Source organism: Rhinoraja longicauda, chromosome 20 (genome assembly GCF_053455715.1).
Source record: "Rhinoraja longicauda isolate Sanriku21f chromosome 20, sRhiLon1.1, whole genome shotgun sequence".
Lineage (NCBI taxonomy): Eukaryota > Metazoa > Chordata > Chondrichthyes > Rajiformes > Arhynchobatidae > Rhinoraja > Rhinoraja longicauda.
The window spans coordinates 14501005-14515455 of NC_135972.1; the positions used below are offsets into that span (position 1 = coordinate 14501005).

The following is a 14451-nucleotide window of genomic DNA, read 5'->3' on the forward strand; positions in this document are numbered from 1 at the left end:
ATCAGTTGTAATCTACCTCACTTTTTGAACAGTTTGCATTGACTGATTAGTGTACGTGTTGTTCTGAATCTGCGACGGGAAGGGGAAGGGGGGTGGGATCGCTGAAAATGGTGGGGGACCTGGCGGAAGGAGGGGCGGGCCAAAGCGGAAGGGAACCCAGCGGTGGAGGGAGACCACAGCCAAGTGCAGCAGCGGGCAATAGACAAGGCTGTTCGATGAACTTTCGTAACTTTGTCGGTGCCACTTTGTCGGTGACACTTGTATACTGCCCAGGTGAGGTCTGCTACATGATTTTACCGGGTTCAGATCACACGTTATGCACATACCTGGTTTTGAACTGCACTGAGTTGGTTGCTGAAGGTCATGGTAAGATTGTTCGATGTGCTTGGAGCTACATGTGTGATGAATGGTGTCTTACTCTGGTTCACTGTGTCGTACATATTAACCCTTCGCTTGCAAATCTCCATGTTCTGAAAGCAGGACTTGACGCTGAAACAAGAATTAGGAGTTAAATTCTTCACTAAGAAGAGGAAAGCTGCAGTGATTTCACTTGTCTTAGCCATAGTTTTCTTCAAATTGGAGACACTCAAAGATGCTTGAAACTTAACAACATTTCCCATTTACCTTCAACAAGTAGTAAGTGACCTCTACAGAATGTACTTTTAGTTTACTTTAGTTTAGAGATACAGAGCCCACCGAGTCAACACTGACCAGCGACCCCCATACACTAACACTATCCTACACTCTGGAGATAATTTCCAAATTTACTGAGGCCAATGAACCTACAAACCTGTATATCTTTGGAGTGTGGGAGGAAACCGAAGCACTCGGAGAAACCCCACAAGGGCACGGGGAGAAGGTACACACTCCGTACAGATAGCACCCGTAGTCTTAGCCCTAAACTTCCTATTGGAAGGCCAATAATTTTCTTCTAATTGGAATTAATTCAAAGATGCTTGAAACTTAACAATATTTCCAATCTGTTTTCTGCTTCACAGTAAGTGACCTCAACAGATTGTACATTTCTTGATTCAGGCTTACCACCTTCTCAGTTAACTAACTTACTTTTCTCAAATCCATTTGTTGCAATCCGTTCCCTCACAGATTATGGCCTAAAAATCCTAGTGGATCCAAAAATGAAATGGCTTGACAATATAAATCAATGACAGGTTTAATGTTAGGCCCCAACTCCTCCCCTGACATTGGGGATGTTGTGAAGATTAGGTGACAGCTTTGTGGAAAACATCAATTTAGTCTGCAAGGGTGATCCTGAACTTGCAGCTGCTTGGCACTGATGTAACAATCTTCAGCCTCCAACACTGTTCCTACAAAACTCAAATGAAAATTTGAGGAACAGCACCTTATCTTCCACTGAGGCCTGGTATGGCCTTCAAGTCACATTGACGAATTCAGTCATTTTGGATAATCAACTATTTGAGTCTTGTTACTTACACTTTGGATGGCACTGTGGCATAACTCATAGAGCTGCTGCATCAGCACCAATGATATAAACTCAATCCTGTCCTTGGGTGCTGTCTGTGTGGAGTTAGTGCGTTCTCCTGTGCTGCTTGGATTTTCTTGGGTGCTCTGGTTTCTGCCATGGTGGGCTAATAAGCCACTGTAAATTCGCCCTACTGTGCGAGTGGCAAAATCTGGGCAAAGTTGATGTAGAATTGGGACACATTTGGAGTATTGTGTACAGTTCTGATCGCCCCAATACAGGGAGAATGTGGAGCCTTTTTAAAGGGTGCAGAGGAGGTTTACCAGAGTGATGTGTAGAAAGGAACTGCAGATACTGAACATATCCCCAAAGTGCTGGAGTAAATCAGCTGGTCCGGCAGCATATCTGGAGCAAAAAAGGATGGGTGACTTTTCGGGTCAGAGCCCTTCTTCAGACTGAAAGTGGAGGGGAGGGAACTAGAGGTAGGAAGAAGCCAGAATAAATCAGGACCGTCAACAGATGACCAAGGAAGGGTGAGGCCCACGATGGCCCATTGTTGAATGGGGAAGAGGTGATGACAAAGGGATACAAGGATGAGAATAGTGGAATTAGTAGGACGGAACGATGCCTGGATTAGGTGCATGAGCTAAGGGAGAAGCTGGACAGACATCAATTGTTTTGTCTGGAACGCCAGAGATTGAGGGAAACCCTGATAGAAGTATAAGAGGCATAGATAGAGAAGACAGCCCAAATCTTTTAGCCCAGGAGCCAAAATCTTTTAGCCCACGATGGAAATACTCGGCTGCATAGCTCTGAGGTGAGAGGGGCAAAATTTAAAGGAGATGTGTGGGGTACATTTTGTTTTACAGAGACTGGTGAGTAGCTGGAAAGCACTGCTGGGACCGGTAGTGGAGGCAGATATGATAGTGGCATTCAAGAGATATATGGATAGGCACATGGATATGTGGGGAATGGAGGGATAGAGACCGTATGCACGCAGATAAGAGATTTCTTTGTCATCACGTTGGGCATAGACATTGTAACTGAAGGGGCTGAGTTGTATTGTTCTATGTTCTGTGAGAATAGGCTGTACAAAAAAAATTAGAGGAGAAATGAGATCAGTCTTTGCCAGAATAGATTCTATTGGCCACATATTCTCTTTCTGTCAAGAGAAAATTTGGAAATGTATATGGAAATTTCCAGAATTCCGTTTTTTTTTCTCTTCTCTGGCTATTTCAGAATTCATTCACCTCTTCCTATTCGTACCAACACCACTCATAACTTTTGTTCTCCACTAGCATGCACTGCCACCTTCAGCTGATGCCAAGCTATATTATGGTGACCCCACTTATGGGTGATAGAAGAACAGTCAGCTGTTAGTCTGAAGAAGAAGGGTCTGAAGAAGGGTCCCAACCCGAAACATCATCCCATCCTTTTTCTCCAGAAATGTTGCCTGACCCGCTGACTACTCCCGCCTCTTTGGCGTTGGCTTAGACAAGCCTCGCAATGTCTAAGATTGAGAATGATCAGCCACGATCACATTGAATGGTGGTGCTGGCTCGAAGGGCCGAATGGCCTCCTCCTGCACCTATTGTCTGTCTATTGTCCATAACAAAAGCATGCATGAAGGATTCAGTTGCAGCTGAGTTTGGACAGAGTTTGGACAGAGTTTGGACAGAGTTTGGACAGAGGAGTCAGTTGATGTTCTGTAGTAAACCTTACTGATAGTGTGATATTGTTCTGGCATTCAATAGACAATAGACAATAGGTGCAGGAGGAGACCATTCGGCCCTTCGAGCCAGCACCGCCATTCAATGTGATCATGGCTGATCATTCTCAATCAGTACCCCATTCCTGCCTTCTCCCCATACCCCCTGATTCCGCTATCCTTAAGAGCTCTATCTAGCTCTCTCTTGAATGCATTCAGAGAATTGGCCTCCACTGCCTTCTGAGGCAGAGAATTCCACAGATTCACAACTCTCTGACTGAAAAAAGGGCCAGATATAGTAATAACTGGAAGGAGTCAGGTTCATCGTCAGACACATGCAAGGGTTAGGAATGGCACCCGCTCTGGCAAGTGCGAACGTACTGTGTGCTATGAGGAAAATCCAGTAGATGGGTCATCATGACAAAGGGATGACTCAGCGTTTCAATCGGAGTAATTCTCTTGTCTGCGTCAATGGTCAACATCTTCTTCAGCAGATCGATAAACTCCCGTCTGTCCGCCTTCTCTGCCAACATCTCGCTTCCCTCCAAATCCGTGGTCATGTTCACCTGCAAGAGAAAGGCTGGCATGAGATGGGAACAAACCAAACCTGCAGCGAGAACAAACACAGCAACTGTTCGCGTTCCTCAGTAGGGTTGCAAGCGCAGGGCAATGCATAGGACAGTGGCAGGTGTAGATCAAGGGTTTTTCCAATAGGTATACAAAGGCTTTAGTGGACAATATAGGAGAGAAAGGGAGAATGCTTTCTCCATAAACCCCCATTCTCACGATGCTCTCCACAATGCTAAAGCACCGATGCATGGAGGACCCAAGTAGAACAGCAATTACCCATTCTTCATAGAAACAGACCAACTTAACAATAAATATAAACTGAAGTTCTTCAAGGTCAATATATGTATGGCATTGCAGACATACACCATAGAATATTTGTAACTTGTCAGGATGTTACAAGGTAGGCTTATCTAAACAAATCTATCGTCTCTGAAATGATCTACACAGAGCTGTATCTATCGATGTATCTAATTAAATTGGTATAAAAACAACTTCACATCCCCTCTCTCTCCATCCCTCCCCCTTCCTAGTTGTACTAGTTTCACGATTATCCTGTTGAGTTTCACTTGTCTGTATAACTCGTTATTTCCTAGCCCACAGCCAACAATGGACCATTGTGGGCTCCACATTTCTTTGATCATCGTTACTTTTTGCATGTCTTTCATTCATTTGTTCTATATCTCACTATGTCACCGTCTATATCTCCCGTTTCCCTTTCCCCTGACTCTCATTCCGAAGAAGGGTCTTGACCCGAAACGTCACCTGTTCCTTCTCTCCAGAGATGCTGCCTGACCCGCTGAGTTACTCCAGCTTTTTGTGGCTATCTTCAGTTTAAACCAGCATCTGCAGTTCCTTCCATCGCATCCTTATTTATCCACAAGTCTTTATATATTATGTAGACCAGCACTTGTTGTCAATGTGGCACTGAGGTGAACTGTGGTCACCATTAAACATGGTCTAATGGTGCAGCAACATCAGCTACGAGATGCAGCTGGTCCAACTTGCAATGTACAGCCCTTTGCATTGTGCAGACACGGTCTACCTGGTCCCTGACATGCACTAAATAACCTGACAGAGTTATACTTACATCAGTTGACACATAGTGCTGGAGTAACTCAGCGGGTCAGGCAGCATCTCTTGGAGAAAAAGGATGGGTGATGATTCGGGTTGGGACCCTTCTTCAGACTCAAGTTACAAATGAATTCTTTTGAATCCATTTCAAATCCAAAGTTTCTTTTTAACAAGACTAGGTGTAGATTATTAACAGTCTCGCGAGAATGGTGCCTTATTCTTTCTGTCAATATTTTTTTTAGATATAATAAAAGTATAAAATATAATATTTTAATATTTATTTCTTCTTAAATTTTTCATAATCCAACCATTGTGTTCTGTTCATTTTCTGAATTCTGAGCACTGAATTCACGCACTTTACCACAACCAGAGTGCAGTGCTGAACTACTATCTACCTCTGATGTCCCTTGGACGATCTGTGACCGGACTTTGCTGGCTTTACCTTGCACTAAACTGTATTCCCTTATCATGTATGTATACACTGTTAATGGATTGGTTGTAATCATGTATTGTCTTTCTGCTGACTGGTTAGCACGCAACAAAAAGCTTTTCACTGTACCGCGGTACACGTGACAATAAGCTAACCTGAAACTGAACTGTATTTTCCCTTCCTATTTAGTCCAGTACCATTAATTTTATAATCCTTCAGCTCAGAACAGTACAGCACAAGAACAGGCCTTTAGCTCACAATGTCTGTGATGAACATGATGCCAAGACCAACTCTTATCTACCTGCACATAATCCACATCCCTCCATTCCCTGGACATCAATGAGCCTATCCAAAAGTCTCTTTAATTGGCAAGGAAATACACAGGTGCCTCACCTCTTCATTAGTATACAGATACAGCATATGTACAGCACAGATACAGCATATACAGATACAGCATATACTAACTATTCATTAGTATACAGGTACTACAGACCCTTTAGCCCACCTAGTCCACGCCAATCATTGATCACCCGTTCACACTAGTTCTATGTAATACCACTTTCTCACCCGCTCTCTACATAGGAGAGGCAATTTTAGGGGCCAATTAATCCACAAAACCAGACATCTTTGGGATGTGGGAGGAAATCCACTTGGTCACAGAGAGAACATGCAAACTCCACACAGGCAGCAGCACCCAAAGTCAGGATCGAACCCGGGTCTCTGGCACTGTGTGGCAGCGGCTCTACCAGCTGCACCACTGCTCCACCCACCCACTGGTACTCTGCCTTGCACTGACGTTATCAACTCACACTTCAACAAATGATCACACAAAAATATTTAATCATTCTGTCCTTTCAGATTTGGGTTAGCTCTGAGATGCAATGCCACTGCAAATTACTGTTTTAGATATGCTCAGGTATAAACATACCTGGCTCTCTCTCCCAACCATTACACAGGCACACCTGCACGCATGCACACGGTCTCACACACACACACACACACACACACACACACACACACACACCCACACACACACACAGTTTGGCCAACAGCAGTCTGATTTCTTTGATGTGGATGCATTACACGGAATTACAGTTTCCAGATGCAGGGAACTGAAGCTAATGTAGATGTCAGTGAAGTGAGTTGAATAGCCTTTAATGCTCTGGAATGCACTGCCAAAATTAGCAGTGGAGGTAGGTTCATTTGTGGCAGTCAAAAAGAAGCTCGATAAATTTAACCACCAAAATAGGGGGCAATGGGAATGGGGTTAGTTGGATTGCCCATACAAAGAGCTAGTATGGACTCAACGGGTGAATGGCCTCCTTCGGTCCTGCAACCATTCTGTGACTTCCTGATATGCAGAAGTGGAATACTAAAAGTCTCTCACCGCTGAAACTCATCAAACATTTTAATAGAGAGACACAAAATGCTGGAGAAACTCAGCGGGACAGGCAGCATCTCTGGATACTAGGAATGGGTGATGTTCTGGGTTGAGACCCTTCTTCAAACTGTGTCTTCCTCAGCCTGAAGAAAGATCTTGACCTGAAACGTCACCCATTCCTTCTATCCAGGGATGCTGCCTGTCCCGCTGAGTTATTCCAGCATTTCGTATCTATCTTTGGTTTAAAGCAGCATCTGCAGTTCCTTCCTAAACATTTTTAAATAATTATTCCACAGGTGGAATACACTGGGCCTGGTGTGTGTGTGCGTGTGTCTAATCACCACTCCCTCTACTCTTTACCTGAACTTCACACATCTCTGGCCCTTGCTCTGATGTGACTGGGACTGGGAACATAAGTAGTGACCGGAGTTTTGAACGTCACAGTCTGCATTTGTGCTCAAAGCACCTACGCAAGAAGTATTCTTCAATGCACAGCACTAAAAGATTTTACTGCTGTACGTAGGATGCATTGCAATGGGAGATTTGAGTCATAATTTTCCTCATGTTTTCGAACTAGGTCATCACAGCACAGGCATGGTGTAGAAAAATAAAGGAATATTCAAAATACCAAATGCCAAAATCAGTTATTTTGACCTATTTGTATTTTTATTCCAGCTAAAAAATGAAGAATATAGTTGGTAGTTCTTCTGCAAGGGCGGCACGGTAGCGCAGCGGTAGAGTTGCTGCTTTACAGCGAATGCAGCGCCGGAGACTCAGGTTCGATCCTGACTACGGGTGCTGCACTGTAAGGAGTTTGTACGTTCTCCCCGTGACCTGCGTGGGTTTTCTCCGAGATCTTCGGTTTCCTCCCACACTCCAAAGACGTACAGGTATGTAGGTTAATTGGCTGGGTAAATGTAAAAATTGTCCCTAGTGGGTGTAGGATAGTGTTAATGTACGGGGATCGCTGGGCGGCACGGACTTGGTGGTCCGAAAAGGCCTGTTTCCGGCTGTATATATATGATATGATGATAGTGGCTCCCTGCTTTGGTGAGCTCAGATACTGGGCTGCACACACCACACAGTCTGTGGGTTCAGCTTGTGCTGAGGTTGGATTGGAATTGACATTCATCCCTCCAGGATTAAAAGAGAAATTAAAATTGATCCGTTTTTTTTTCTCCAGAAACTTAGCCGATGTGTGTGAGAGCAGCCCTCTGATTGTGTGTTTAACTGTTTCTGTGTGCATGTGTATGCACTTCACTTTGAGGCTGTGCACGGATACATGTTTCCGAGTGATGGATATTGATTTCTCTAACTTCAAGTAACCTTGCATCCCCTCTCTCTCCGTCCCTCCACCACCCTACTCGTTGTACTAGTTTCACTGTCGTCCTGGTGAGTTTCATTGTCTGTATAACCCGTTTTCATCTAGCCCACAGGAAATGGCCCATTTCCTTTATCATCATTACCTTTTTGCATTTCGTTCATTCATTTCTTCTATATCTCTCTATATCCATCTATATCTCTCGTTTCCCTTTCCCCTGACTCTCAGTCTGAAGAAGAATCTCAACCCTTCCTAGTCATCTATTCCTTTTCTCTAGAGATGCTGTCTGACCTGCTGAGTTACTCCAACGTTTCTACGTTGTCTACGGTTTAAACCAGCATCTGCAGTTCCTTCCTCCACATGTTTCTGAATGTCCCTGTTTCTATGTAGCTGTGTGCGTGCAGAAGGCTATGTACTGATGTCTACAGTGTCAATGCTGTGTGTGTGTCAAGAACATAAGAAATAAAAGCAGTCATGCAAGACTGCTCCATCATTCAAAAAGATCCTGGCTCATCTTTTACATTAGCACCACTTTCCCATATTAATTTCATAGCCTTTGACAGAGTTTGAGATATTAAGCTAATCAATCTCTGCCTTTGCTGAGTCTTCACAGCCCTCTTGGGTAGAGAATTCCCAAGCTTTACCCTGTGATGGAAAAATGGTCCAATGGTACTTTATAGTCACATGTACCTAGGTACCGGGAGCCCGCCCACAGGCTCGTCCAACCACGGGACCGGGAAGGAGCTGGGGACGTCGGACGTGAGGAGCATGAGCCAGCAGGAGGGTGAACCAGGGTAATGCCTCCAGCGCCTTCAGGTAGGCTGCAGGAGATGCCCCCGGGACACAAAGATGGCCGAACGAGGAGTGGGGCATCGGTTCGCGGGAACTGCTGCAATACATTGAGTGCATGGGCCGACCGGACTTTGGACTTTGAATAATGGCGCCATAAATGGCAGCACCTGCAATGTGTACTATATGCAAAAATAATTTCACTGTACAGTTGCATCTGTGACAAATAAAGCACCATTGAATAAAGCACCATTGAAAGTAGAGTCAAATTCCTTTGTTGCATACAGTTCAGTAAGAATCTTACCTTACAAAGGCACAATCATACTCAAGTACAAGTATGGAAGAATAGAAGAATAAACTGAGGCAGTACACAAGAGTCGCCATATTTCCGGCACCACCTTGTTCAAGTTCAAAATTGTTAGCAATGTTAGTGTCTCAACTTGGCCATAAAGGTCCTTTGTCCTGGTGGCGGCACTCGATTAGAGTTGTGATAGTCACAGAATTTAGTGTGTGCCTGCATCTGCACATTGCTGTGTACATCTCTTTACGTAGCTTTGTGCACTTGTATATAGCCAGGTGTGCCAGTTTCTGTACGTGATTGTGTACCTACTTCTGAATGTGTGTGCCATTTCTGCATGATTGTGCATGAGTGGATGCGTGAATGTAGGTGTGTGAGGGATGGTACATGAGTATGTGTGTGTGTAAGCGTGCCTGCTGTACGTGGCTGTGGGCAGTTTGCTGAAGCATCCTGCTGGCACTAACCACCAGGCAGAGGAAAGGCCCTTTGGGAGTGTACTGAAGACAGCTGGTGCCCACAGAATTGTAGTCCATCAAAATAGGCAAAGAGGAGAAAACTGGCCAAGAAATTCAATCGTACCTGTGCCATATCATCCAAACAATTAAAAATGTACTTTCTTGCCTCCTTCGACTTGATTCCCATCTCTGTTTCATGATCTTCTGGTGTCTGTAATTTTGAACAAGAATATGTTTTTAAACTCGGAATTTAACACAGCACAGAGACCACCGAGGCCATTTGACTTCCATCAATACTGCCTGGCATCTCATAGTATACCCAGTTCATGGTACCGACTTAGAAGTACAGTCAAAGACTGACCATTACATACACCTAAGTTCCTTTCCACAATCACAGGGCCAGTCTCATTTCAGTAATGATGTCTAACAGACGGGGCCTGACTACAATTCAAGAGTTCCTACAATACAAAGGAAGCAGGAGCCACATTAAGTTCGCTGTTGAGCATATGTAAATTAATAGAGGCACATGGAACTGCAGATGCCGGAATCTTGAGCAAAGCTCAAAGTGCTGGAGGAACTCGAGGGGGTCAGGCAGCATCTGTGGAGGGAATGGACAGGTGACGTTTTGGGCCAGGTATGTAAATTGTTCCCCTTTTCCCACCAGGTGCTGCCTGTTTAATTCTTGCATTGCCTGTGGGTTTGGGGGAAAAACTCCCTTTGAAATTCAACCAAGGATTCTTTCAGACGTGCCAACATATGTTGCTGTGTTGGAAAGTTTCTTTGGACTCAAGGCCCTAATGTAAAGCGTGTTTATTTTAGCGTTGGGATGTGCCAAATGTCAAACATTATTGGGACAGCTGATTTTTATTTCAACCTTCCCTAAATTTCTAAAGCAGAATAGTCCGCACTCGGGGGAAGACTGACGCTGTACGGTATTGGAGCAAGGCGAAAACGGAAACTAATGTGAGCGCAAAGATGATGATCGATCAGCCGTCCGGTCAATTATGTCTTGGATGCATCCCACTGAAATTCAACAAATTAATGAAATTCTCTCTTGCTAACCTTGAAATACAAGAAGCCAGCAGTTCCACTCCCCCTCCTTAATTTCCTATTGTCCTGTAACTTACTCTATCTCCTATATCTATCAACTCCCCTAGGTTTCACAACTGACCTACAATAAAATGGTGACATAAACGGAGTGCTGAGCCACTCCAGCACTTTGAGTAATGCGCAAGGAAACCAAATAGATGGTGGAAACATGTTCCCAATGTTGGGGGAGTCCAGAACAAGGGGCCACAGTTTAAGAATAAGGGGTAGCCCATTTAGAACTGAGATGAGGAAAAACTTTTTCAGTCAGAGAGTTGTGAATCTGTCACTCAGAAGGCAGTGGAGGCCAATTCTCTGAATGCATTCAAGAGAGAGCTAGATAGAGCTCTTAAGGATAGTGGAGTCAGGGGGTATGGGGAGAAGGCAGGAACGGGGTACTGATTGAGAATGATCAGCCATGATCACATTGAATGGCGGTGCTGGCTCAAAAGGCCGAATGGCCTCCTCCTGCACCTATTGTCTATTGTCTATTGAAACTCATCTGGTCATGGGGAGAACATGTAAACTCTGAACAGACAGCACCCGAGGATAGGATTCAACCCTGGTCACTGGAGCTGGGAGGCAACACCACAAGCTGTTGCTTTCTTAAATGTTGCAAGGTTCAATCAATTCATCTTTGATTTTACAAATCGAAAGATTGGGCAAACAAACCAGGATGAAAGCTGAGTAGAATTCACAAATCCAGCATCTAAAGGTGCTTTAAAGGCAGAAAGTAATTGTGAAGTTTAGTGAAAGGAGCTAGTGCTGCCAATTTCAAACAGCAATGAAATAATGATCAGATCGTTAATTTCTTTTTATGATGTGCCTTTGGGAATAAATGTAGGTCACGAGGAAATCATTGAAGCAGTTTCCTGTGATCTTTAACAGGTGGAGTGACAGTGAACCTTGGTTTAATATCTCTCAAAACGTCACCTCAGCCAGTACAATGTTCCCTTGCTATTTGAGGAAGGATATTCTTGCTATTGAGGGCGTGCAGCGTAGGTTTACTAGGTTAATTCCCGGAATGGCGGGACTGTCATATGTTGAAAGACTGGATCGACTAGGCTTGTATACACTGGAATTTAGAAGGATGAGAGGAGATCTTATCGAAACGTATAAGATTATTAAGGGGTTGGACACGTTAGAGGCAGGAAACATGTTCCAATGTTGGGGGAGTCCAGAACAAGGGGCCACAGTTTAAGAATAAGGGGTAGGCCATTTAGAACGGAGATGAGGAAGAACTTTTTCAGTCAGAGGGTGGTGAAGGTGTGGAATTCTCTGCCACAGAAGGCAGTGGAGGCCAATTCTCTGGATGCTTTCAAGAGAGAGCTGGATAGAGCTCTTAAGGATAGCAGAGTCAGGGGGTATGGGGAGAAGGCAGGAACGGGGTACTGATTGAGAATGATCAGCCATGATCACATTGAATGGCGGTGCTGGCTCGAAGGGCCGAATGGCCTCCTCCTGCACCTATTGCTTATTGTCTATTGTCTACTGAACTGGACTGTTCAGCTTAGATTTCTGTGTTCAAATTTTGAGGGAAGCTTAAAAAAAACCCCACTAACTCAGACAAGAATAACTCACAAAGCCACAGGGACTGAAAGTACCACCAGCTCGGACCACCCCAGAGCTTCGAGGTACTTTCTGGAGTAAACTGTGCAATTGCAAAACTCAAAAGTGCTGGAGAGACTCAGCGGGTCGGGCAGCATCTGGGGAGGGAATAGACAGGCGACATTTCGGGTTGAGACCCTTCTTCAAACTCTGGCTCAGCGAGTCTAAGGAAGGGACTCGACCCAAAATGGCACTTGTCCATTAGCTCCTCAGATGCTGCCTGACCCATTAAGTTACTCCAGCACTTTGTGTTTTGCTCAAGATTCCTGCATCTGCAGTTTCTGTGTCTCTTGTGCCATTTCAAATGCTGGCAAGTGATTTGCCTGGAAACACAAAGTCAAAGAGTGAAAGTTTAAATCAACATTCAAGTGAAATTCGCTGATATTCTTGCCGAGGTTATGCCTCCTTGCAATCAACCACAACCCAAAATTGGCCAGAGTTATTGTTCATGAACTGCACCCACACAAGGCCAATTGTATCTTTTGTTGAATTCATTGCATTAAGGCCACATACGATTTGGGTGAGCAACATATTACATATTTGAGTAAACACAGCCAATTTCTTGCCTACATCAAGCAGAAATTATGTGAGGCATAGATAGATAGAATGGATAGTAATACATTTTTTCCCCACACCAAAGGTATATTAATCCAGAGAATTGTTTAAGGTAAAGGGATAAAGATTTAGAAATCTGAGGAAGATTCTTTTAGCCAGACTGTGACTGGAATCTAGAATGCAGTACCGAAGTGGGTTGTGGAGGCAGGCATTCTCAACACCTAAGCATCTAGATATGCATCTGAATTGCTAAGACAAGGCTACAAACCTAGTGTTGAAAAATTGGATAAACAAGGATGGATACTTGGTGGTAGTCATGGACATGTTGGGCCAAAGAGTCTATTTTTAGACTTTAGAATTTGAAGATACAGCACGGAAACAGTCCCTTCGGCCCTCCGAGTCCGTTGTCTCTATGCTGTAAGACTACATGATTCTTCAAAAAACTGCCAGGTATTATCCTGTTCTTTCGACTGTACTTTAGACTTTAGAAATACAGCGTGGAAGCAGACTTTTCGGCCCACTGTGTCCGTGCCGAGCAGCGATTGCCCCATACGCTAGCAGTACCTACACTCTAGGGACAATTTACAATTTACAGAAGCCAATTAACCTACAAACCGGTACATCTTTGGAGTGTGGGAGGAAACTGGAGCACCTGGAGCAAACTCACACGGTCACAGGGAGAACGTACAATCTCCATACAGATAGCACCCGTAGTCATGATCGAACCTGGGACTCTGGCACTGTAAGGCAGGACCTTTACTGCTGTACCACTGTGCCGCCCATTATCGGGGATAACCAAGCTCATCTTTATCCCCAGACAACAGTTGAGGTGATACATGTGCCACTTATCTGGGAATTGGAGAGATGGGAATGAGGATGAACTTGGATGATGATAATTCCTGACCTTCACTGAATGGACCTTGCTGGGAAGTGCCTGCATACAGAAAATGGTGAGGATGTTCTGCTCGATATATAATAAACAGCTCTAAACACAAAGGGTCAAACAAACGGAGCGGCACGGTGGCGCAGCAGTAGAGTTGCTGCCTTACAGCACTTGCAGCGACTGAGACCCGGGTTCTATCCCGACTACAGGTGCTGTCTGTACGGAGTTTGGACGTTCTCCCCATGACCGCATTGGTTTTCTCCGAGATCTTCTGTTTCCTCCCACACTCCAAAGACGTACAGGTATGCAGGTTAATTGGCTTGGTGTATGTGTAAATTGTCCCCAGTTTGTGTAGGATAGTGTCAATGTGCTGGTCGGCGCAGACTTGGTGGGCCGAAGGGCCTGTTTCTGTGCTGTATCTCGAAACTAAACTAAACTAAACTAAAACATCCATCATGTGGTTTGGTGGAAAGAGAGTAGGTAAGGCAAATGGCAGCTGCCATACCAGAGATTAGCAAGGGCTGGGCTGGAGGGTCATAGGTATGTCAGAATGTCAGCGGCTGCGGCAGCGTCTTTGCCCGCCCCGAATCGCGGGGCTTGGGTCGGCCCGCCGTGGACCTTTCACTGTCCGGCGCGGCCTGAAATAGGCCGCGGGATTTTCTCCGCCCGGCGGGGGCTTCAATGTCGGGAGCCCCGACCGCCCCGACGTGGCAACTCCAACAGCCTGACCGCGGGAGAAGACGGCAGGGAAGAGAAAAAGACATTCTGGCCTTCCATCACAGTGAGGAGGTGACTGGAGGAGACTCACTGTGATGGATGTTTCTTTTGTTTGGTGTTGGTTTATGATTGTATGTG

General features: G+C 44.9%; 1 protein-coding gene across 4 annotated transcripts in view; it reads right to left on the reverse strand.

The window, feature by feature from the left end:
- The window catches only part of hipk2 (homeodomain interacting protein kinase 2), a 197757-nt gene that overhangs the window by 37705 nt on the left and 145601 nt on the right, over nt 1–14451 (reverse strand). For 3 of the 4 annotated variants that reach the window (XM_078416993.1, XM_078416991.1, XM_078416990.1), the window contains 3 exons: nt 9589–9675; nt 3531–3715; nt 327–489 (listed from right to left, as the gene is read on the reverse strand). In XM_078416993.1, the coding sequence (XP_078273119.1) occupies nt 327–489; nt 3531–3715; nt 9589–9675 (435 nt within the window). The remainder of the gene's footprint in view (nt 1–326; nt 490–3530; nt 3716–9588; nt 9676–14451) is intronic. The other variant, XM_078416992.1, reaches the window with a different exon arrangement.